General features: G+C 42.6%; 1 protein-coding gene across 1 annotated transcript; it reads right to left on the minus strand.

Moving 5' to 3' along the window:
• Window positions 1-14939: 14939 nt before the first annotated feature.
• LOC124117354 (collagen alpha-4(VI) chain-like) lies at window positions 14940-25378 on the minus strand. The gene is made up of 8 exons (XM_046479178.2): window positions 25346-25378; window positions 22863-22943; window positions 21938-21978; window positions 20610-20623; window positions 18100-18654; window positions 17300-17317; window positions 16022-16591; window positions 14940-15054 (listed from the first exon to the last, which is right to left on the minus strand). Exons 2-8 carry the CDS (start codon window positions 22899-22901, stop codon window positions 15029-15031), a joined length of 1263 nt encoding a protein of 420 aa, XP_046335134.2. The 5' UTR covers window positions 22902-22943; window positions 25346-25378; the 3' UTR covers window positions 14940-15028.
• Between the last annotated feature and the right edge of the window lie 552 nt (window positions 25379-25930).

The raw sequence follows: 25930 nt of genomic DNA on the forward strand, positions 1-25930 counted from the left end.
CCAAAAGAAATCAAAGAGGAATACAAGATCAAACGATAACTTTTGTGCTCTAATATTTGTTATGCATATCATGACCGATTTTGTATATTTATACTATCAGTACTTACACTATGGAGCTGTGGTGTCCGTAACTCTCAGTCATTGCCCCCTTGATATCAGGTTTTCTACACTCTACCATAAAGGACTATGGTCCATAAGAAAAGTCTCGATTTAAATACATATTATTATATGAGCATGTGTGTCTTATTGATTTCACCAAACGATGTCAGAATTCTTGTATTTCCCGAGCAAGATTGAGGGTAATACATGAATTCTTACACAAATTATGTCAAATCAGTATGACACACATGAGAGTGTAATAATTTTGTATTACCGTATTCAACGTAATAAGCGCTCAGGGCGCACTCAAAATTAGAAATAGGGGGCTCTTATTAGAATATAATTTTGGTGAAAAAAAAACAGATCGTAAATTTCTAGGTTTGTGTACCTGAAATGATACAAAAGAAAAGTCTGTGCATATTATACATGACAGATATATTTTCCCAGAATTTAATAGCCCATAATTAAGGGTGCATATAACAAACGAGTGTGCATTATACACGAATAATCACAGCAAATATCACAGTGAGCGCATATTAGAGCGGGCCGCTTATTATGTCGAATACGGAACCCATTACTTCTTAATCCTATTGAGCCTCGCTCTAAAGAAGGTAGCCATCTTGTTTTTAGAAACCTGTTCAGAATATTGTTTTCTAACTGGAATCCTTATAAAGAATTCAATGAAAGACTGATTTTCTGTGAGGAACGGATGAGGAGGTGCAGCAACAGCAGCTACCATGAAGTGATGTATGCTTGTATTAAACTGACGAAAGCAATGCACCTTGCCAACAATGACTCACCATACAGTTCAATCACTACCTGCAGTAATGATCTAACTGTTAGCATTATTTATTTACATAAAGGAAAAGGGTCAATGGTGTCAAGAAATGGGTAAGATGCTTCATGGGTAATGTTGAGCATACAAGGTGTGACCATATAAGGTCGGATCATATAAGATGTGACCATATAAGGTCGGATCATATAAGATGTGACCATATAAGGTCGGATCATACAAGGAGTGACCATATAAGGTCGGATCATTCAAGATATGACCATATAAGGTCGGATCATATTAGGAGTGACCATATAACGTCGGATCATACAAGGTGTGACCATACAAGGTCTGACCATATAAGGTCGGATCATACAAGGTGTGACCATATAAGGTCGGATCATACAAGGTGTGACCATATAAGGTCGAATCATGTAAGGTAGACTGTCGTCTAAGACGCCGCGATTCACTGTGCAGAGTTGCGACCCTTAGGCACGCCAGAAACCTATGATTGTGGGTTCGAATCCTGGTTCGCCCCGATTATGTTTCTAGGTTTGTCAGCACCATACCCGTGCTCGTGGGTTTCACCGAATTGGTAAACGTCTAAGACCTGCATCACTTGGGTCTTTCCTCCCACATTAAGTTGACACGCCGTGATATGACTGGAATACTGTTAAAAGCGGACTTAAACCAAACTCACTCACTCACTCACTCACTTAATACTGATGATGTCACGCAAACAATAACACCCGGATTACCAGCTCTATGTCACCGCACCCTGCCACATGCTAATCTAGACATCAGCAGCCCTCTATGTGTTACTCTGAACAACTTGGTGCATTTTAACATGTTGTATGTTGTATGAAGTGTCCAGTGTGAGGTTTTTGCCTCTCTGCAGCAGGTGTGGTATCGTGTTTGTCAACGTGGTGAGAGATTGACCAGTTGCAAGACATGCCCTTTTTTTGCTAGTCTGGTTTGTTTATTTATGTTTTTACTGTTTTGTGCATCTATTTTGTGCGTCTTTTCAGCAACACAGCCCTTATTATTATGATGATGATGATGATGTCGATGATTAAATTAGTGATGAAAATTAACCACGTACATCTACTAGCTCAAATTGTGATAACATACAGCAATACCCCAAAAATATTGGAAATTCTACTGGCCCTTAGGATACCTCATTCAAAAAGATGATCCGGGCAAGCGGGCTAGTTTTAAGTTACATCCCTGTTTCATCCCTATTGTCTTTTCAGACAGTGTCATCCCATCACTTGTTTTTGGCTCACTTCCCGACTTGGGTACTGTGTGAGCCCTTTTTTTACAATCCTCGAACCCCTTTTTTAAAAAAAATCCCCTTTTTTAGAATCCTCAAACTCCTCCATGACTAAGGATGTAGTTGAGTATCTTGGCCCTGCTGTTCGGAGGTGCTGTGTTGCTGAGAAGGCCCCATGCATTGTCAGCCATGAGAGGCTTGCTTCCTATAAGACTGTGATATCTTCTGTTTTGTTATGTATATATTGTCAGATTCTTGTTTGTTATTTTATCATTAGTATGTGTATTCCAGCAATTGCAGCAGCAGCTGGGTGATGGCGGAGGCCAGAAATGTGTCGTCATGGTGATCTGTTACCATGGTTACATATGTTCCTACAATTCTGCTGTTAAGTGCTGGCAGCTTGTAGAAGTTATTGACAGTTTAAAGCACTGATCAACGTGTTCGAGATAATTAATGTGTATGACAAATACTGTTCTTATTTTGTGTCAGTTTGTTTAAGCATGGCATTCTTGCCAGAATGAAAGTGACATCTCTGATTGATGGAAGAGTTCGTTCAGATTATACATGTTAAATGATTATTACGTTACGAATGACGTCAGTCACTCAACAGACTAATACATAATAAGACTTCTTTTATGATATTTTAAAGGAGGATTTTGTCCCCATCTATCATTTAGCAAAGTCTGCATTCAATCTCATCATAATTAACCTCTCTACTTGAAGATATAACAACCCTTCATGGAGTGTCGTGTCAGATGAACCCGGAGTAAGTTTTGACCAGGCAATTTCAGAGAAGGATTTGGGAGTTCTTGATCTAATTTTGATGTCTGCTCTCTGAAACGATTTTGCTTGATATTGCTACCACTTTGAGTCAGACATTGTGATTTTTAGCAATAAAATGTTCCAATGATGTACTCCCTTTTTGGTTACATGACATGGCTCTCAGAAACAAGAGTGGTATATAATATCCACAACAATATAATGGTTTGGCCTTTATTATTGACATTTGGAACTTGATGTTTGACTTTGTTTTTGAGACAGAGAAATATTCCTATGATGTACTCCCTTTTTGGTTACATGACATGGCTCTCAGAAACAAGAGGGTTATATAATATCCACAACAATATAATGGTTTGGCCTTTATTATTGACATTTGGAACTTGATGTTTAACTCTCTTTTTTGAGATCGAGAAATCAGATATGCTGGTCTAAATACTGCACTTACTTCTTCTGAAAATTTAGAAAGGGGTGCTAATTGAGATTGTTTACTATCCAATATATTAGAAAATATTGCCATGGGCGCTTATTATGTCGAATATGGTATATTAATATTCTTACAGAGATTTTACTATAGAACAGTTAGTAATATTTCATTAGGAAAAAATATGATTGCGACTAGTTACTAATTGTGGACTATTGAGGTTTTGCTGATGTTTTTGTATGAATAAAGAAATGGCATTTGTCAAAAGAGATATTTGTGGCTTCGGACCAAAGACCACCAACTCAGTGTATGTTGTAGATTCAGGTTGTGTTTGGTCATGTTTTCATCTTCCTGAGGCAAGGGATTATTATTCATGTTTCGGTGGACTTTTATAGTCAGTTGACTCCCTTGCCTTTGGAAGATGGTGTTATATAGCATGATAGCACCTGCTGCCTGACAGTCATAGACAGTAGGGTCTAAATAGTAGTTAACTTATTTTAGTATTCCATTAGTAGATTTGCCCAATACTCGTGTAATGTAGAAGTCGGAAAATGTATATAGGTGTTCCATATTTCTTATCCATAATAATTCAGGTACAATTCACTCATAATATTTGTAGTTTTGTGTTGAGGCTGTCAGAGAATGGGTAACACTAGTTACCTCCCTTTACAGTACATTTCATGAGTTACCTCCCTTTATAGTAGATTTCAAATTTTGAAGTTCTTAGGTTTTTGTTTTTTACCTGTTGCATTATTTAGAAACTTTCAGGAATGGTAGCATTGATTTTGATACTTTTTTAAGAGTTTACCTTTGATTTTTGATGTGATCAGTATTATTATTATTCAGTATTAATCCTCAAGCACCGCCATATAGAGGTAAGCTGCACTGCCCATTGCGTCAGTAATGTCTAGACCACATGCAGAGATAATTACAAACGACTCCACCTTATGCACTTCACTGTAATAGGTAATTAATGTTGGGTCAGGACCTTGGGCTATTCTCACATACCAGATCAGAGTGGAGCCCTTAATTTGCATGTCAAATTCGAAGACCTTGGTTTAGTTAATTTATAAATATATTGGCCCCAAACTCGATGAAGGCCTGACAAAATTAATATTTTTCAAAATTTGAACTCCCAAACTGACATTAACAAATTTTATAAGTGGCAGTGCTGCCGGTAGAACAGGACATGCTTACCCTTATCTCGAACACCTGGTGTCATCACTGATTTTCAGTGATCCATTTGTACATTTTTCACCGCTATTTTGCCTTTGACACCCGAATGGAATCTGTTTCAGTGGATAATTGAACCCGATTATTCTCTGGCGTTGACATTTTATGTTTTTTTATAAATAAAAAATCAATTAAGTTAATCTAGTGCTGTTAGTCGATGGTTTGACATTTTTCTCTACAGATCTTTGTATACACCCGTAAATAATTGTAGGAGATCATCAATCGTTGTTACAGTCAGAGTTTTGATTGCCCACTCAGGATATCTGGAGCAAGCAGTTAGTAAATGGTAGTGACTTCAATTAGAACTGTGTGTAAATGCAGGCATTAGACTTACATTTAGTCCCAGAAATAAAATCTTCATATTTGAATACATATATAATAAGAAACAAAATCCAAATGGAGCCCAGAACAATGCTTAGCACACACGATCATAGGTTTCTGGCGTGCCTAAGGGACGTAACTCTTCACAGCAAATTGCAGCGCCTTTGACAACTGGTCAACCCATGGCCCCCTTTTCACTTAGAACTGTGTGTAACGTTAAGGTTACAGATGTGATATATTTAGGCTGTCTGTAGGTATAGGGATCAGTGCTGGATTGGAGAAAAATGAACAATGTGAATAACTGAATAAACAATATTTCTATAATAATCAACTTGTTGCGTCTTGTTTGCTTTAGCAGAATCATGACAATGGATAGATTATCAACAATACTAATTCAGTGTTATTAATTTTGCCCAGAGACCTTGTGTGCACAGCTATGCACTAAGGCGCCGCGATTCGCTGTGCAGAGGTGCGTCCCTTGGGGACGCCAGAAACCTATGATTGTGGGTTCGAATCCCGGTTCGCCCCGATTATGTTTCTAGGTTTGTCAACACCATACCCGTGCTCGTGGGTTTCATCGAAGTGGTAAACGTCTAAGACCTGCATCACTTCGGGCTTTCCTCCCACATTAAGCTGACACGCCGTGACATAACTGGAATACTGTTAAAGCGGCGTTAAACACAACTCACTCTGACACGTTAAGGCCGATCCCGACGTCAAACATCTCCAAGCCGGCCTCTCTGGCTTGTACCTCCGTGACTTCCGGTCTCTGGGAGTTCCCGTCGGTCAACACATACACACAGTCCCTTACGGGCTTGAGGGAGGAACGTGTCTCTCATGTACTGAATGCCAGCTCCGTGGCTCGCCCAAGGACGCCTGGTTGGCGAAGCTGTTAAAACCAAAACCGACTCTTCGTACACGCGGTCGCCGTATGTGACTACGGAGGCACGCGCTATCAGAGGACCCACTTCAAAAGTGTCCATGAAGTCAAGTCCTCCACGAACCATAGCCCCAATGTAAAGTTCTCTGGCCATATGCTGGATGAAGAGTCGATGGCGAACGCCACGTCCATTGGATTCTGCTTACAGGCTTAAATATTTCATAAATTTACTTTAGGTACACCCAAAAAAAGCCCAGAAGGGTACATTTAAGCATAAACTATGCTCAAACATCACTGTGGGTGAGTGAGTGAGTATGGTTTTACGCCGCTTTTAGCAATATTCCAGCAATATCACGGCGGGGAACACCAGAAATGGGCTTCACACATTGTACCCATGTGGGGAATCGAACCCGGATCTTCGGCGTGACGAGCGAACGCTTTAGCCACTCGACAGCTCCACCGCCCCTCAAACATTACAGATAAACAGGACTATTTGTATATGCATGTTTGTTGTGTAATACCGCACTCTAGCTATATGCCGGCGGTCTAAATAGTCGAGTTCCTTGGTTACAACTGAGGGACGCAAAACTGCAGACCCAACTGAGGCGTCAAAGACTACACTACTGGCTCACCAGTGCCCCGAGCCCCCTTGAATACAATACATTTTTCGCGTAAATTGTACATCCGGTTAATCATCGGAATTCTTACGCTAATACACTAGTCATACATCACCATCTTTGCAGCTTCTGCAACAACAATGAAAAGAATGGTAATAGGAATCAACATCAAGTCAATTATTAGCTTCAATTCTAGAACCGTGGCGTCTGAGCCATCAGCATGACGAGCAAGCACTGTACCAACTTACCTACCATGACACATACATGGCAAGACCTAAATAGATTAATAGAGTTCTGGGAGTGATAAATACGCCCCTTAGAAGCCCCTATTGTGGTTATTAATAAGTGAACTGCCTTATTAATTTTGATTATGGTGCGCAATGGCTTTCAACAATGTGTTGCTATTGTTTGCTTTTCGTTTAGGGTCGCGCTCAGCAATATTCCAACTGTATGAGGGCGGCCTGATAATAATCCAACAAACCAGTGATTGATAGTATGAGCAACTACACCCGACGTCAGGGTACTTCGTCAAGCAATGAAATCACTCTCTGAGCGAGTTAGTGAGTTGGGTTTAACGCTGCTTTTAACAGTGTTTCATGTACATCACAGCGTGTTAGCTTAATGTGGGAGGAACGACCGAAGTAATTTATAATGCAGGTCTCAGACGTTTACCACTCGACACCAACTCTTGCACCTACGTGTTTGAACACTTGATCCATGTAGTCACCTTATATGACAATTAAAGGCAAAGAGTACCATGGCGGAAAACATCTTCTTCTTCTTAATATTATGTACAAATTAAACTATAAAATGCAGCAAAGAGGGTTGGGTGATCCTGGCACAGTCAGGCTGGTTAGGTTCATCAACAGCTCAGGGCCCTTGCCCCCTCTACACGCAGCCCAGACAGCGAATGGGACTTCTCCCGTGAAGCGCTGCCTAGTCAAACCCACCCAGATTTTTTCGGAGAATGTGAAGACTCCCCAGCACTGCAGCCTTTTGCATTACCCAGATTGTCAGAAGGGCTGTATTCCTGGCAACAAACCCGGGTACTCTCCCAATGTCAGTCAACAGATTGGGAGGTACCAAACCTAAGGGACTGAGAAGAATGGGGAGTCGAACAACTTGGTACTTGGGATGCAAGCGTAACATTTCGAAAGCGACTTCCGCTTATTTGCCCTGTTTTTCCTCAATCTTGTCAATCAGTGTCAAAAGGGACAGAAAATTCAATAGCATGCATGATTTCATTGGATTTATCAAAGAGGACAAGATCAGGTTTGTTGGCCTGGATACGTCTGAAGCTGTATACGGGCCTATTCCAAAGGATTTTGTAGGTATCATTTTCCATGACGCCCTATACATATTCCGGGTCGTAGGGTACATGGATGGACCTCACAACCACAAGCATGGCGAAGACGGTAATAAAATGATCAAGCCACGCCATCATGTCGCTTAAGATAATGTGTTTGTGCCAAAGCTGGGCATCCACTGACATCGTGTTGGACAGTTTCATTAAAGTGTGAAGTGACTGGTCCTGAGCAGCAAACAGAAAACCTTCTGTTTCACTTTTCAGGCCAGACGACTTCATCCAAGCAAAAGACTCTGCAGGATTGCTGATCTTCTCAGCCCACTGCACATAGACTCGATGCAGTGGTCGTTCACATAGCCTCTCCTTGAAATACTGAGTCACGGCTGACTTGATATGGCACTTCGCTTGGTTGACACCCATTTCTGTACCGTCCAGCAGTACAGAACCATCAACAAAATCAACACTGACATTGATTTTATGTCCCACATACTTGGCTGGTTTTAGAAAACTGTGGAATGCCTTATTTTCATCACGAGTCTTAAAATGCTTCACGAGATGATCATCAGACAAATAAATCATTATTATTATTATGAGAACAATATGACATACCTACAAATGTAGACTCTGCTACAACCTGTGCTGGTGATGATTGCCGACAGGAGCATATCTTTTTTTGCAAACACAGGGCATAACTGGAACAAGATATTTAGCATGAGAGAAAAGCGTTTTTATTACCACCGAATGTTTATGTCCTCGACATGAAAAATATAGTTCCTCACCCAAAAATGTCCGAAATCGTGGGACGTGTACATGTATAACAGCCGGCAATCTGGGCAGCGAGAGGCAGTGAGTGAGAACAATTGCCTTGCTACATCACTGCGTGTCAATTTGGGGGAGGAAAACCAGACGGAATGAGGGTCTTAGGAGCTTGCCACTTCAGTGAAACCCACGATCATGAACGAGTCTGGAAACCTAATCACGTCGAATCTGAGATTCGAACCCACAATCAGAGGTTTCATGCACATCAGGGACCACTTGCACAAAGCGATCTTAGCGCTAAGATGATCGTAACTCCCGTACTTTAACATACGCTTACAATAGTCGTAGCGCTAAGATCGCTTTGTGCAAGTGGGCCCTGAACTGCGGCTCCTTATACGACTTGGTCACCCCTGCCCCTATAAAGAGCAGATGGTTTGTATGACTGAATTATGTGGCCATGAACGCCAAGTGCCATTTTTTTAGTTGGCTGAATCCAACAGGATCACGTTTACCACGTTTACCTTGGTGCGGACTGACCACGAACCTGGGAGTCGAACCAGGATCAGCAGCCTCTGATGGCCAAGGGACGCAACTGTACGCGATGCATTATTGTCTACGACATTTGGACCGATTGTATCAGCGGTTGTTGATATATTTGAGGTGAAATGAGAGAGACATACACAATGATAAATACACAGTGAGAGAGACTATGATAGAGACAAAATGAGCAAGAGACACAGAGAACAAAGACAAAGGGACAACGAGACAAAAAATGGAGGGAGACAGAGAGAGAGTGAGAGAGACAGAGACAAAATGAGAGGCAAAGACACGAGAGAGAATGTGAGACAGAGACAGGGAACAAGAGACAAAGACACAACGAGAGAGAATGAGAGAGAGAATGAAAGACAAAGACACAACGAGAGAGAATGAGAGACGGAGACAGAGGGAATAAGAGACAATGACACAAGACAAAATGAGCGAGAGACAATGCGAGAGAATGAGAGACAGAGAAAGAGAGAATGAGAGACAAAGACACAACGAGAGAGAATGAGAGATAGAAAGAGAATGAGAGTCAAAGACACAACGAGAGAGAATGAGACAGAGAATGAGTGACACAACCAACGAGAGAATGAGAGACAGACAGAGAGAATGAGAGACAAAGAAACAACGAGAAACAATGAGAGAATGACAGAGATAAAGAGAGACAGACACAGAGATAATGAGAGACAAACACACAACAAGAGAGAATGGGAGAGACATACAGAAAAAATGAGAGACGAAACACGCGAGAGAATGAGAGAGAGAAAGAGAATAAAAGAGTCACAGAAACAAAGAAAGAATGGAGACGAAAATACGAGAGAGAATTAGAGACACGTAAATAAAATGAGACAAAGACACAACGAGAGAGAATGAGACAGAAACAGAGAGAATGAGAGAAAACGACAAAACAAGAGAAACTTAGAGAGAGAGAGAGAGAGAGAGAGGATGAGAGAGAGACAAAATAAAAGACAAAGACAACGAGAGAGAATGAGAGACAGACAGAGGGAACAAAGACACAACAGAGAATGAGAGAGAGAATGAAACACAAAGACAACGTGGGAGATGAGAGACAGAGAGGGAATGTGAGAGAAAATAAGAGACAAAGACACAAGATAGAATGAGAGACTGAGACAACATGAGAAATAAGAGAGACAGAGAGAGAATGAGAGAGAGACAGAGAGAATAAGAGAGACAGAGATAGAGAGGGAATGAGAGGAGAACGAGAGACAAAGACACAACATGAGAGAATGAGAGACAGAGAATGAGTGACGAAGACACAATAAGAGAGAATAAAAAAGAGAGAATGAGAGAGAGAGAGAGACCAAGACAGAGAGAGATAAAGAGAAAAATGAGACACAAAGACACAACGGGAGAGAATGAGAGACAGAGACAGGGAGAATGAGAGACAAAGACACAACGAAAGAAAATTAGAGAGAGACAGAGAGAACGAGAGAGAGAGAGAGAGCGAGCAGAAAATAAGAGACAAAGACATAACGAGAGAGAATGAGAGAGAGACAGAGAAATATTGAAAGAGAAACAAAGAGAATCAGAGAGAGAGACAGATAGAAAGAGAGCCAGAAACAAAGAGATATGTGATATAAAGACAAAACGAGAATGAGAGACAGAGAGAGGGAATGAGAGACAAAGACACATTGAGAGAGAAATAGACAGGCAGAGAGAATGAGAGAGGGATAGAATGAGAGAGACACAGAGAGACAGACACAACGAGTGAGGATGAGAGGCAGAGAAAGGGAATGAGAGACAAAAACAACGAGAGAGAATGGGAGAGAGATACAAAGAGAGAATGAGAGAGAGAGAGAGAGTATACGAGACATGCAGTACTCTTTGGCTAGCTATATGATCTGCGTTGCGTGGGATACTGCATGTCGTGTTTATTCCATAGCTATATGATCTACACTGTGTGCGGTACCTCATGTCTCATATACTCCATACCTGTATGATCTTCCAGAGACCATATACCGACCATATATCGGTAAATGGTCTCTGGATCTGCTTTGTGTGGGGTTGTGCATATCCCGTTTACTCCATATCTACTTGATCTGCGTTGTGTGGAATACTGCATATCTCGTTTACTCCATACCTACATCATCTGCGCAGATCATGTAGCCGTTGAGTAAACGAGATATGCAGTATTCCACACAACGCAGATCATATAGCTATGGAGTAAACGAGATATGCAGTATTCCACACAACGCAGATCATATAGCTATGGAGTAAACGAGACATGCAGTATTCCACACAACGCAGATCATATAGCTATGGAGTAAACGAGACATGCAGTATCCCACACAACGCAGATCATATAGCTATGGAGTAAACGAGACATGAAGTATTCCACACAACGCAGATCATATAGCTATGGAGTAAACGAGACATGCAGTATTCCACACAACGCAGATCATATAGCTGTGGAGTAAACGAGACATGCAGTATTCCACACAACGCAGATCATATAGCTATGGAGTAAACGAGACATGCAGTATTCCACACAACGCACATCATATAGCTATGGAGTAAACGAGATATGCAGTATCCCAAACAACCCAGATCATATAGCTATGGAGTAAACGAGATATGCAGTATTCCACACAACGCAGATCATATAGCTATGGAGTAAACGAGACATGCAGTATTCCACACAACGCAGATCATATAGCTGTGGAGTAAACGAGACATGCAGTATTCCACACAACGCACATCATATAGCTATGGAGTAAACGAGATATGCAGTATTCCACACAACGCACATCATATAGCTATGGAGTAAACGAGATATGCAGTATTCCACACAACGCAGATCATATAGCTATGGAGTAAACGAGATATGCAGTATTCCACACAACGCACATCATATAGCTATGGAGTAAACAAGATATGCAGTATTCCACACAACGCAGATCATATAGCTATTGAGTAAACGAGACATGCAGTATTCCACACAACGCAGATCATATAGCTATGGTGTAAACGAGATATGCAGTATTCGACACAACGCAGATCATATAGCTATGGAGTAAACGAGATATGCAGTATTCCACACAACGCACATCATATAGCTATGGAGTAAACGAGATATGCAGTATTCCACACAACGCAGATCATATTGCTATGGAGTAAACGAGACGTGCAGTATGCCACACAACGCAGATCATATAGCTATGGAGTAAACGAGATATGCAGTATTCCACACAACGCAGATCATATAGCTATTGAGTAAACGAGACATGCAGTATCCCACACAACGCAGATCATATAGCTATTGAGTAAACGAGATATGCAGTATCCCACACAACGCAGATCATATAGCTATTGAGTAAACGAGATATGCAGTATCCCACACAACGCAGATCATATAGCTATGGAGTATATGAGACATATAGTACCCCACACAACGCAGATCGATCATGTAGATATGGAGTATACGAGACATGCAATACCGCACACAACGAAGATGATAGAGTCAGTGAGTATACGAGACATGCAGTACTCCCTACAACGCAGATCATTCACGTATGGAGTATATGAGATATGCAATACCCCTCAAAACGCAGATCATATAGGCATGGAGCATATGAGACATGCAATACCCCCCACAACGCAGATCATATAGGCATGGGGCATATGAGACATGCAGTACTCCCTACAACGCAGATCATATAAGTATGGAGTATATGAGACATGCAGTACTCCCCACAACGCAGATCAAGCAACCTTTGTGTGATGAACCTGAATCGTGTCTAAGCAGTCATCACCGGTAACCTTACCAAAACATTCCCAGGCGATGGCAGGCACATGTCTATCATTACATATCTGTGTTTTGGGAAGACAGGTTGTCAGTGTTCATGTAGTGACAAAAAAAGGGCCTAAGCTTGGACAAATTGTCTGTCGTAGCAAGTTTGTTTACAGTTGTACAAACACCACTGAATACTCTGATTGTATGATGTGTCAATTTGGCAGTAGACGATGGCTTCAGTTACCCAGAGATATTTCCATGTTTCACATATGGCACGAATTACTACGTTCAGATCTTGACTGAAAATGGACAACAGACTACGAAGCGAGGCCACCTCCCATGCTCACTGGAACTAGCACAAAAAGTACACGTGCTTGATACAAGCATGGTGTCTGAAGCTGAACCATGTTGGCTGGAGCTTTCACAAATGTATTCGTGCTGACGCAACCATGTTGGCTGCAGCTTTCACAAATGTATTCGTGCTGACGCAACCATGTTGGCTGGAGCTTTCACAAATGTATTCGTGCTGACGCAACCATGTTGGCTGGAGCTTTCACAAATGTATTCGTGCTGACGCAACCATGTTTGCTGGGGCTTTCAGAAATGTATTCGTGCTGACACAACCATGTTGGCTGGAGCTAGCACAGATGTTCACGTGCTTGACACATCCAAGTTGGCTGGAGCTAGCACAAATGTGTACGTGCTTGACATAACCATGTTGGCTGGAGCTTTCACAAATGTATTCGTGCTGACGCAACCATGTTGGCTGGAGCTTTCACAAATGTATTCGTGCTGACGCAACCATGTTGGCTGGAGCTTTCACAAATGTATTCGTGCTGACGCAACCATGTTGGCTGGAGCTTTCACTAATGTATTCGTGCTGACGCAACCATGTTGGCTGGAGCTTTCACAAATGTATTCGTGCTGACGCAACCATGTTGGCTGGAGCTTTCACAAATGTATTCGTGCTGACGCAACCATGTTGGCTGGAGCTTTCACAAATGTATTCGTGCTGACGCAACCATGTTGGCTGGAGCTTTCACAAATGTATTCGTGCTGACGCAACCATGTTGGCTGGAGCTTTCACAAATGTATTCGTGCTGACGCAACCATGTTGGCTGGAGCTTTCACAAATGTATTCGTGCTGACGCAACCATGTTGGCTGGAGCTAGCACAAATGTATTCGTGCTGACGCAACCATGTTGGCTGGAGCTTTCACTAATGTATTCGTGCTGACGCAACCATGTTGGCTGGAGCTTTCACAAATGTATTCGTGCTGACGCAACCATGTTGGCTGGAGCTTTCACAAATGTATTCGTGCTGACGCAACCATGTTGGCTGGAGCTTTCACAAATGTATTCGTGCTGACGCAACCATGTTGGCTGGAGCTTTCACTAATGTATTCGTGCTGACGCAACCATGTTGGCTGGAGCTTTCACAAATGTATTCGTGCTGACGCAACCATGTTGGCTGGAGCTTTCACTAATGTATTCGTGCTGACGCAACCATGTTGGCTGGAGCTAGCACAAATGTATTCGTGCTGACGCAACCATGTTGGCTGGAGCTTTCACAAATGTATTCGTGCTGACGCAACCATGTTGGCTTGAGCTTTCACAAATGTATTCGTGCTGACGCAACCATGTTGGCTGGAGCTAGCACAAATGTATTCGTGCTGACACAACCATGTTGGCTGGAGCTAGCACAAATGTGTACGTGCTTGACACAACCATGTTGGCTGGAGCTTTCACAAAAGAATAGGGGGCACGCTGTGCAGAGTTGCGTCCCTTGGGCACGCAAGAAACCTATGATTGTGGGTTCGAATCCCGGTTCGCCCCGATTATGTTTCTAGGTTTGTCAGCACCATACCCGTGCTCGTGGGTTTCACCGAAGTGGTAAACGTCTGAGACCTGCATCACTTCGGGCTTTCCTCCCACATTAAGCTGACACGCCGCGATATAACTGGAATACTGTTAAAAGCGGCGTTAAACCAAACTCACTCACTCACTCACTCACAAAAGAATACGTAATTGACACATCCATGTTGGCTGGAGCTAGCACAAATGTTCACGTGCTTGACACAACCATGGTAGTGAAGCTGGCACAGGCAGGCTTTCTGAAACTACCATGATGTATATAGGCGCGTGACATAACCATGGCGACTAAAACAAGAAACAGACAAGGTAACAGTATGCTGATGCATTTTATTGATCACTGACGTGAATGCCGACTGTTCTTGGTATACAGCTGCCCGATATATCTGCCACTTCATACCGTTAAGCTGGACAATCGGATTCATTGACTGAAAGAACAAGGGGGGTCATAAGCTCATATATTTCCATATGGACACAATACACATAGCAATAGCTTTACTCAGGGTGTAACCCGAAGCAACAGATCCACTCGCGATGAATACATTGACATCATCAAAATAGTTCAAGATCACAGAACACATACAGTCGAATCTCTCTAAATCGGTTTTTTGTTTTATGCGATCATGCACAGTAGAATCTATCCAAACCGGATTTGCATGGGGTAATGAACGTTTTCCTGTTCTGAGACATCCTGATAAGTTATGTCCCTTGCTGTTGTGAATTAAAGTTTAAAAAGAAACCACTTGATTTGAGCACATTTACATGGGATCTGATGAAGGATTCGTAAGACTTAACTTGTGAGAAATGAACGTAGGGACCGTACAATTGGTTCGGTTTTTACAGCGGTTCGGGGGGCGGTTAGTGGTTAAAGCGTTCGCTCGTCACGCCGAAGACCCGGGTTCGATTCCCGACATGGGTATAATGTGTGAAGCCCGTTTCTGGTGTCCACCGCCGTGATATTGCTGGAATATTGCCGAAAGCGACGTAAAAATACTCACTAACTCACTCTGATGTATGCCAAGTGAGCTTTTAGCAATAATCCAGCAATATCACGGCGGGGGACACCAGAAATGGGCTTCACACATTGTACCCATGTGGGGAATCGAACCCGGGTCTTCGGCGCGACGAGCGAACGCTTTAACCACTAGGCTACCCGACCGCCCCTGATGTATGCCAAGGGAGACTTAGCGATCGACCATTTGATTGTCCAAGAAAATGCTTAAACAAAACACAATGCTTCAGGCTGCCTCAATAAATATTGTTGCAAGATGTATTTTTGAAAAACATATCTAGGCTCAAAGTTTTAATTAAAACAATAACTGGTTTTATTTGGTAGGGTCTTACGAAAAGCAAGAAATCTATTTGCTCTGGGTTTTACAGTCATATCAAACCTACCAAGTTCACATATCTTGTTATCCAGAATGTCAAGGATGGTGCTCAAGGCATTATAGCTTGTGGCCCTAACTACATTAGACGAGTTTCCAGCTATGTTTCGCAGCTCTGTTGTCAGGATTCTGTTTCCAACACCGATAGCGAACATGTTGATGTCGTCATCTCGAGCAAGAGCTGCTTCTGTGCTTGTTTTCTGTGGTTCATGGGAGTCACCGTCGGTCATTACAATGGCGATATGGGTAGCACTGGGTCGTCTGTGAGCCAACATTTGTTCCACTCGCATGAAGGCAATTCCGAGACCTGTGTCAGTTCGGTCGCCAGCTGCGAAGGGAACAGCAGATATGGCGTCCAGGACGCCCTGTTTGTTGTTGTGGGTGTTGAAGTAGAAGGCGGAGTTGTTATAGGTGCCGTGCGCAAAGGTGATGAGGGAAAAACGCGCCTGATTTGGAGATACGTTGAACTTTCTGACAAAGTCCTTGGCGAACTGCAGACTCTGGTTGAAGACGGCAGGACGCCCGATGCTCACTGATGCATCAAGGATAAATGAGATGTCGATAGGCTTGTCACGGCACACTGTGGAGGAAGTAATATTGTTACACATGGACATATAAACATGCACGATAAACATGCAATTCCAACATGCAAAGTCAAGTTTCTACTTTTAACACGTGGTCACAAACCGATATCTCCCCTTTCAGTCAATTCTTTAGCTACTATGAGCAGTAATATTATGTGAGACATAGAAAATAATTGCAAATGGTGAGGTGAGAAGGGGTGAAATTGGGTTTAACGTCGCGTCTAAGATTATTGCACTTATATAGCGGTGTGTGTGTGTGTGTGTGTGTGTGTGTGTGTGTGTGTGTGTGTGTGTGTGTGTGTGTGTGGCTGCTTGTACTGGTCCGGACTGATGCCGAATTATAGTGCTAGCTCACTGAGATACCATGCCGCAGTTTAACATGAATACCCCACACAGACACAGTATACTGACTCTGAGCCGACCAGTCCTTGTCTTAGCCCCTTGATGCCGAGCGCCAGACAGGGTAACGTCTTTTGGTATGACGCGGCCGGGGAGTGAACCCCGGACCTTCCGCTCTCCGGGAAGAGGCTCTACCACTAGACCACGGGGGCGGTCAGCATATGGTAAGACTAACATCAGAGAAACAGCATGCGGATTACATTCCACGGAATTAAAATTTTAATCCCTTAAGTTTCGAACTCTGGATTTTCTGCGTGAATTATAATCTAAGCAACTCATTAGAAAATCGTCAAATGTTCACCTACCCACTACTGGAGGCTCCACTGCAAAATAACAATGTCAGGACTTAGAAACAGTTTTGAAAGGCATATAGTCCAAGAGATAGGGTATGTTTATTTACCCCGAAAGGTCCATATGGTTTGAATACTTGTAACATTTGCATTATGTCTGGGCTATTCAAAAACATATTTCTTACAAAATACATCTTGACCATTTTACCAGTAGGGGGCGTTAAAGGCATGACTCAGCACTTTTTCCTGAAGGTGACAGTATGTTTTCAGAGATGATCAGGATATGTATGTGTTACCTATAGTTGTCAAATTCTATGTTAAATCAAATCTTGAAAGATGATATTTTATTATGAAAACAAAAAAATGACAAATTGTATTTAATTTATATATTTTTTTTACAGTCAAAATGGCAATTTGAGTTAATCTTTTGTAAACTTCAACTTTTGATTTGATTCATAACGAAACTATTCCCCAAATTCATGAAACTTATGTCAATTTTGTTAGAATGGGGCATAGCCAGTACAAAACACTGCAAAGGTTATTCATTTTCTGGCAAAAACGTAAACTAGTGCTACTTTTATAATACTCTATAATATTTTAAATACACCAAAGGGAGATAACTCCTCCTTCAAAATTTTCTATTGTAGCTATCATTCGGGGTTCGCTGTCTAAATGTATAAATGACCAAGCATAACATTATCTTTGTGTTGAATTAGACAAGGCAAGTAGCTGAATTTAGACAAGTTCATGAATTTATCAACTCGGTGGAAGTAAGGTAAACAATCTTAACCTCAACAACAATCAAGTCAACGCACCATGACATGTTTCGTTGGCAAGCTGTTCTTTGATGGTGTTCAGGGAACCGTAGTTGGAGACGGTGAACACGTTTCTCTCGCCGCCGGCAATGTTCCTGAGCTCCTGTTGGGACACACCGCCGACCCCTATGGCAATCATCTCCATCCCAGCCGCTCGGGTAAGGTTGGCTTCTCGATGTGTCTCGCTTCCATCATAGGAGTTGCCGTCAGTCAGCACGATACACACTTTCTTCACCCCCGCGCGGGCTTGAGGGAGGAACGTGTCCCTTACGTACTTGATTGCCTTGCCGGTCTCTGTGCCCCCACCCCTTTGTCGAATCGCAATGATTCCTTGTTGCAAGTTGGCTAGGTTGGTGTGTTCAGCAAAACCAAAATCATCCTGCGTGAATACATTGTCAGCAAATGCAACAGCAGCAACGCGTGCCTGACCCGGCCTGATGTTGAGAAGGGCAACAAACTCCTTCACGAATGTTATCCCCTTACTAAAATCAGCTCTCCTTATGCTTGTTGAACCGTCGATGACAAAGGCTACGTCGAGTGGCGTGTGCCTGCATGCTGAAAGATATTAACGTGCCAGAATGTATGCGAGTACCGAAGCTAAACCGAGAAGGACATTAGAAACTCTCAGTTGATTTGATTAAATGTTTGATTATCAATTGAAAATATCTGAAGGTAGCAATATTATTAAATGAATGTTTGCATGATACACAACTGCTGGTGGCTATTTTTACATCATTTCTTTGACAATCAATAAATTTCTTTTTTTTCGGTTCAAATGTACAACATTTCAAACATGGTAGGGGTCACGTGGCTGCTAATTCATTTCTAACCCCTCCATTGAACAAATGTAATTTGACACAACATTACCCAACCGCAGATTACTTTGTACAAGCTGTTGTAGGAATGAGTGATATTTAAATAGACATAATTAGATTTAACAACAGCTGCGTTAATTTTCAATTACAAACAAAACAATGTAGGTGGACTTTCTTTTATCCGTCAGTTTATAGTCCAGCTATGAAGAAACATTCTCAAGCCTTTTAAACCAGGGATGACTGCATGGTGAGTGAGTGAGTCTGGTTTTACGCCGCCTTTAGCAATATTCCAACAATATCACGGCAGGGAAAACTAAAAACGGCCTTCACACATTGTACCAATGTGTGGGGAATCGAACCAGGGTTTTCAGCGTGGCGTGCAAACACGTTACCCACTAGGCTACCCCACTGGGCTGGTGGTATCGGCAAGGATGCCACGGCAGGCTGATACTTTAGTTAAGTCACACGTTGTTCCCACCCGATCAACACGAGACGGCCTTTAAGAAAAGTATGAGGTTCTGTAGAAACATGATTATACGATAGTTGGATGTTCCACAACTACAATAGTTTTATTCTTTTAAGCATTTTCGGATGGTTGTAAATGTGACATATATACAAAACATAGTGTATTTCTTCTACCGTGTGTCAAGTATTGTAATACTCTCATTTTCAAACCAAAATTTACACAATATATATCTACATCACAACAAAGTCCCCAAAGCAGAGGCAAAAGTACTGTATGAACAAGTAACCGTCGTTGATGGTGTTCAGGGAATTGTAGTTGGAGACGGTGAACACGTTGCTCTCGTCGCCGGGACACACTGCCGACCCCTATGGCAATCATTTCCATCCCAGCCGCTCGGGTAAGGTTGGTTCCTCGATGTGTCTCGCTTCCATCCTGGGAGTAGCCATCAGTCAGCACGATACACACTTTCTTCACAGCCGCGCGGGCTTGAGGGAGGAACATGTCCCTTACGTACTTGATTGCCCTGTCGGTCTCTGTGTAACCGTCGTTGTCAAAAGGACGGTTGTGTAGTAATTTCAAATTTGGTTCAAATGCTCACCCTGGGCCTTATTCAGATACACTGGTTCATATCGTCCCTTTCATATTTAGATCTAGTCATATGATCCAGAGAAACAACACACTATCTACAAGATTGTATGACTAGAGGATGGTTCAACATTCCAGTTATCAACTTTCCATTTCTATCGATCAATATTCCAACAGCTCCAGCCTTTGGTGCCCACATTTTACAACTTTTGAGGTACAGTCGAACACGTTCTTTCCAGGAAGATTTCAAAGAGTGGCATACGGCACTCGCTCCAAAGTTGTTGGATCAGGGTTACAGCATGACAGGCCTTAGAAAAGCTTTCAAAAGGTTTTATGGAGAGGCCATTTGTGAATGTGACGAATCAGTTGCCAAAATGATGTCCGATGCAGTTCCCTATTTTGACTTGTACCACATGGGTTCGTGTTTTTCTCTGGTGAACTTTTGACTTGCCTTTGCATGTGTTTTTATGGGTGCCACCTTTTTCTGGATAGACCTGGCAGCATCGTTATTTGATAGTGATTCATAAACACATGCTCATGACATAGTCGGAATCGTACAATAGTTTCTGCTTTTATCTTGTGATTATAGAAATGGTTTTGTCCTGGTTTATTCGGAATGTGTAGGCGTCCCTATTGCTACTTACCGGGGTTGCAGAGGCTGTAAAATAAAATGAATAACAAATATTCAGTGAGCACAGCAGTAGGTGTTTAAGTACTTATTACATCAGAAACAGCACTGACGTCTGTCTCAAGAACAATTTCTCTAATTAGCCCTAAAGAATGTTAATGTTCATCAAACAATATATTATACTTTTACGGAAGCGTAGTAGGGCCAGGGTGAAATTTTTGTTTGTCTAAGTATCTCCTACGTAGGACTTAGTATCTCCTACGTAGGACTTATTATCCCCTACGTAGGCCTTATTATCTCCTACGTAGGCCTTAGTATCCCCTACGTAGGCCTTAGTGTCTCCTACGTAGGACTTAGTATCCCCTACGTAGGACTCAGTATCTCCTACGTAGGACTTATTATCCCCTACGTAGGACTAAGTATCTCCTACGTAGGACTTATTATCTCCTACGTAGGACTTAGTATCTCCTACGTAGGACTTAGTATCTCCTACGTTGGAGATACTAAGTCCTACGTAAGAGATAGTGATTCTAGGCCATACTAAGTCCCACGTAGGAGATACTAAGTCCTACGTAGGAGACAGTAAGGCCTACGTAGGAGATAAGGCCTACATAGGAGATACTAAGTCCTACGTAGGAGATACTCAGACAAAAATCATTTCCCCGTGGCCCAACTACGCATCCGTATATTTTGATATAACCTGGAGGTAATATAGTTTTGTTTGTTTGTTTCCTTTTTAACGCCGCACTCAACAATATTCCAGCTATATGACTGCGGTCTGTAAATAATCGAGTCTGGACCAGACAATCCAGTGACTGACATCATGAGCACAGATCTACGCGACTGAGATACGATGACATGCGTCAACCAAGTCAGCGAGCCTGACCACCCGATCACGTAAGTCGCTTCTTACGACAAGCATAGTCGCTTTTTACGGCAAGCGTGGGTTGCTGAAGACCTAATCTAGCCTGATCTTCACAGGTAGTGTGTTTTCGCACTCTTATTTGGCCGATAGGAAATGTCATGGAACCACCTCCAGAATTTGGAGGAAAAGAGTAAAAACGCCAAGGAAAAAGTCCTTAGTTTGTTGCGGTCGATAATGGAGGATCGAATTTTCTTGACAATACGTTCTCCGAAGCATATTAATTAAAAATGAGATAAATACAACAACAAAAGGGGATAAACTCGCCTCAGAAGGAACGAGGGCATTATGGTGATCGAAAACCCTTTGGTCGAAATTTCGGGGAAGATAATTTGGGCGTTTGTGGCGAAATTACATCCCTGTGCTCCACTGTTACTCGGGTCAGGGGATATACAGGAAAGAAGAGGACATCTGGTACTCACTCTGTGCTTGTGGTGGTGCCCTGTTGCCAGGAGACGGCGACCTGGGAACATAAATTGTGTGGTCTTTGATAGCAATTTTAAAATTGATTCCTGCAGACACCGGCCGTATGGATTTCAATTTCTGTATTCTCGATTACAACATTTCAAGGCTACTTTTTGTTCCTTAATCGGGTTGACGGTCCCTTCATCGGGAAGACGATCACTTCATCGGGTGAACGATCCCTTCATCTGGTGGATGATGCCTTTATCGTGTGGACGATCACTTCGTCGAGTGGATGATCCCTTCATCAGGTGGATGATCTCTTTATAGGGTGGATGATTTCTTTATAGGGTGGATGATGCCTTTATCGGGTGGACGATCACTTCGTCGAGTGGATGATTTCTTTAAAGGGTGGATGATGCCTTTATCGGGTGGACGATCACTTCGGCGGGTGGATGATGCCTTTATCGGGTGGACGATCACTTCATCGGGTGGATGATTTCTTTATAGGGTGGATGATGCCTTTATCGGGTGGACGATCACTTCGGCGGGTGGATAATGCCTTTATCGGGTGGACGATCACTTCATCGGGTGGATGATTTCTTTATAGGGTGGATGACGCCTTCATCGGGTGGAAGATCACTTCATCAAGTGGACGATCACTTCATCGGCTGGATGATCCCTTCATCGGGTGGACAAGAAGTAGCCTCGAAACGTTATGAATCATTAATACAGAAGGTGACATCCAAAACATATATATGTTGTGTTCAGAAGAGTTGAGAATCTGAATGAGTGAGTATGGTTGTAAACCGCTTTGGCGATATTCCAGCAATATCACAACGGGGAAACGAGGCACATCGTTCCCATGACGGGAAAGTCGACACACAGGGAGATACAGTCAATACCTAGATATTAACCATGCAGGGAACAGGAAACTATACTCACACAACCAGCAAGAATTATGAATGTTTCCCAGAGACCCATGGTCAGGTAGCTTGTGGCGGTGTCCAAGTGGTAGAGACGAGGCTTGGTCGAACAGAGAACGTTATAAGTCAGTAATATAGCATGTCATTGACAGCGAATGGGACTTCTCCCGGGAAGCGCTGCCTAGTCAAACCCACCCAAAACATTTCGGAGAATGTGAAGACTCCCCAACACCGCAGCCTTCTGTATTACCCAGATTGTCAGAAGGGCTGTATTCCCGGTTGCAAACCTGGGTACTCTCCCAATGTCAGTCAACAGATTAGGAGGTACCAAACCTAAGGCACCGAGAACAATAGGGAGTCGGATTACTTGGTACTTGGGATGCAAGCGTGACATTTCGAAAGCGACTTCCGCATATTTGCATATTGTTGGCCTGCATAGGTCTGAGGCTGTCTATGGGCCTATTCTAACGAAATTTGTATTAATCATTTTCCATCACGCACTTTGGGTCGTATCATGGATAGACCTCCGTGCCAAAATCACAAACATTGCGAAGACATTAATAAAAGGAACGAACCACTCTATCATGTCGCTTAAGATGCTGTGTTAGTGCCAATTATAATAATAATAATAGTAATAATAATAATAATAATAATAATAATAATAATAATAATAATAATTATTATTATCAAATGATGAGATGGCAAATGACATTACATACTTAAATCCATCATATAATACATTATCATAAAAAAACGCAGTAAATTCATACGCCTTTACATCGAGGCTTGTTATCCATGATTATGAGAGCGTCTCCAGCTAACAAGTTAACGAGTGAAATGCGACCAAAATACTCAAATACATAGATACATACTGGACATAACCTCGGAGACATACCTACCAGTGGCAGAGTGAGTGAGTGAGTGAGTGAGTTGCGTTTGTGGCCGCTTTGTGAATCGGTTATATGTCATTGCTAGACTCAGTCTGGTTCCCTGCCCTTTGCCTCCTTCACTTGAAGCTCGGCGAGGAACGCAAGGCTCTGGAGCCAGCAAACTAGTCTAATATCACGGCGTGTTGGCTAAGTGTGGGGGATCATCATCATATTGCAAACAGTCGTCAATGGTGTACACGACTTTGAAACTGAGGTAATCAGCGCCGGCCACGTGTCATGTTTTCAGATGAGTCCCAATTCACTTTCCTCTTCCTTTGTAGGCGTGGTTGTGTCTGGCGAGGTCGAAATGAACGCCAAGCCAAGGTTAACCTGAGACCTCATGACAGATTTGCCGGTGGATTTGTTATGGTGTGGTGTGGCATCACCATAACTGAGCGAAACCCACCCCACATTGTGCAAGGAAGGGTCACTGGACAGTACTATCGGTACAACATACATCCGTTTGCAAGGTGCGTGCGTCGACGTTTTGTCTCTCAGGACGACAACTTCCGTGCTCACCGTGCACGTATCGTCAATGTTCATCTCCAGCAGCACATCATCCATAGAATGCCATGGCCAGCAATGAGCCCAGACCTTTTCCCCCACTGAACACGCCTGGGCATGATGGGGAGGCGTGTGCGTCAAAGTAACAGGCAGTCGACCACGTTGGCTGAACGTGGCCAGGCGCTGCAAGAGGAGTGGAACAGACACCCTCAAACCGCCATTGGGAGACTCATACGCAGTAATACTCGTCGAGTGAATGAATGTTGACCAAATCGTGGCGGTATTACGCGCTACTGATCCAAAAACGTCAACTTTGAAATTTCCCATCTTACCCTCCGTTGGCGTCTACTATTATACATCACCACAACTCGCTCATCATTACCATACTATCACTGGAAACAAACATCAATACAATTACAATCTTACAATTTTAGAAATATAAAGTTATTTCCGAGTGTCCCCTACTTTTTTAAGGGTATATATTACCGCATTGCTCATGATTTATCCCAACGTGAAAAGTGAGATGCGAAGCATTTGGTTATGGCCATAATGCCACGTGAGCTTCAAGACGACAATTTGTTTAAATGTTTAGACTTTGAACACCACGTACACGAAACGTCAATGGCACTATACAGAGCGCTTGAACGTTTCGCTGCAAGGAGCTTGAATTTCGCAGATTATGGAGGTAGGTTAATATATGTTCAAATGACAACAGACTGTAGTTGGGTGCATGGAAATTGACCAAAAAAAATTCAAGTACCTGGGCACGGGTAGCCAAGTAGTCTAAGGCGCCGCAATCAGATATTGCAGAACTGCGGTCCTTGGACCTATGATCGTGCGTTCGAATCCCAGTTCGTTCCTAGTATGTTTCTAGGTTTGTCAGCACCATACCAATCCTCTTTGGTTTCACCGAAGTGGTAAACGTCTGAGACCTGCATCACAAAGGGTTTTCCTCCCACATCAAGCTGACACGCCGTGCTATAACTAGCGTACAGTTTAAAGCGGCTTTAAACCCAACTCACTCACTCACTCAAGTATTTTACATACGAACAAACATAAAATGCCTTACCTACTGTCTGAACATCAACCAAGGTTCACAGTCAGAGGAATGAAATGAAGCTAAACTAAATATTGTTTATATAATGTGCATGGCAAAACCATTAACATTGTTACTCGCACGTAATTAAATTTGAAATGAAGATTTCACAAAGATTAGGCAGGAACTACTCATTATGAAAGTGTGACAATTCGTTTGTAGATGCACCGGCTGCTGTTATTGTATAACCGAACATAATTTGATCTTGTCTTGATGGCAATCTCAGTTTTTGGCCAGTTTGCAAAATATCTGTGGTTGTAACAGCCGAAACTCGCTTAAATGCTTACTACCGAAAACACTGCAAAGTTAAGGTCCGCAATACAACCAGTATCACATCGAATAACCATGTTTAGCCAGCATCAGACATGGGTGTATTCACTCCTTTGCCCGTCAGTCTACTTCACAACACTGAATGCCATTTCTCGCCTGCCTCCAGGTATCCATCTAAAGGTTAGTGCGGTGTGTATGTTGCGGTGTGTATGTTGTGTTGTGTTGTGTTATGTTGTGTTGTGGTGCTTCATATGGTTGGTTAAGTAGATGATGTGTTGAAATACTAGC

The sequence above is a fragment of the Haliotis rufescens genome, unplaced genomic scaffold (genome assembly GCF_023055435.1).
Source record: "Haliotis rufescens isolate VD_foot unplaced genomic scaffold, xgHalRufe1.0.p SCAF_21, whole genome shotgun sequence".
Classification (NCBI taxonomy): domain Eukaryota; kingdom Metazoa; phylum Mollusca; class Gastropoda; order Lepetellida; family Haliotidae; genus Haliotis; species Haliotis rufescens.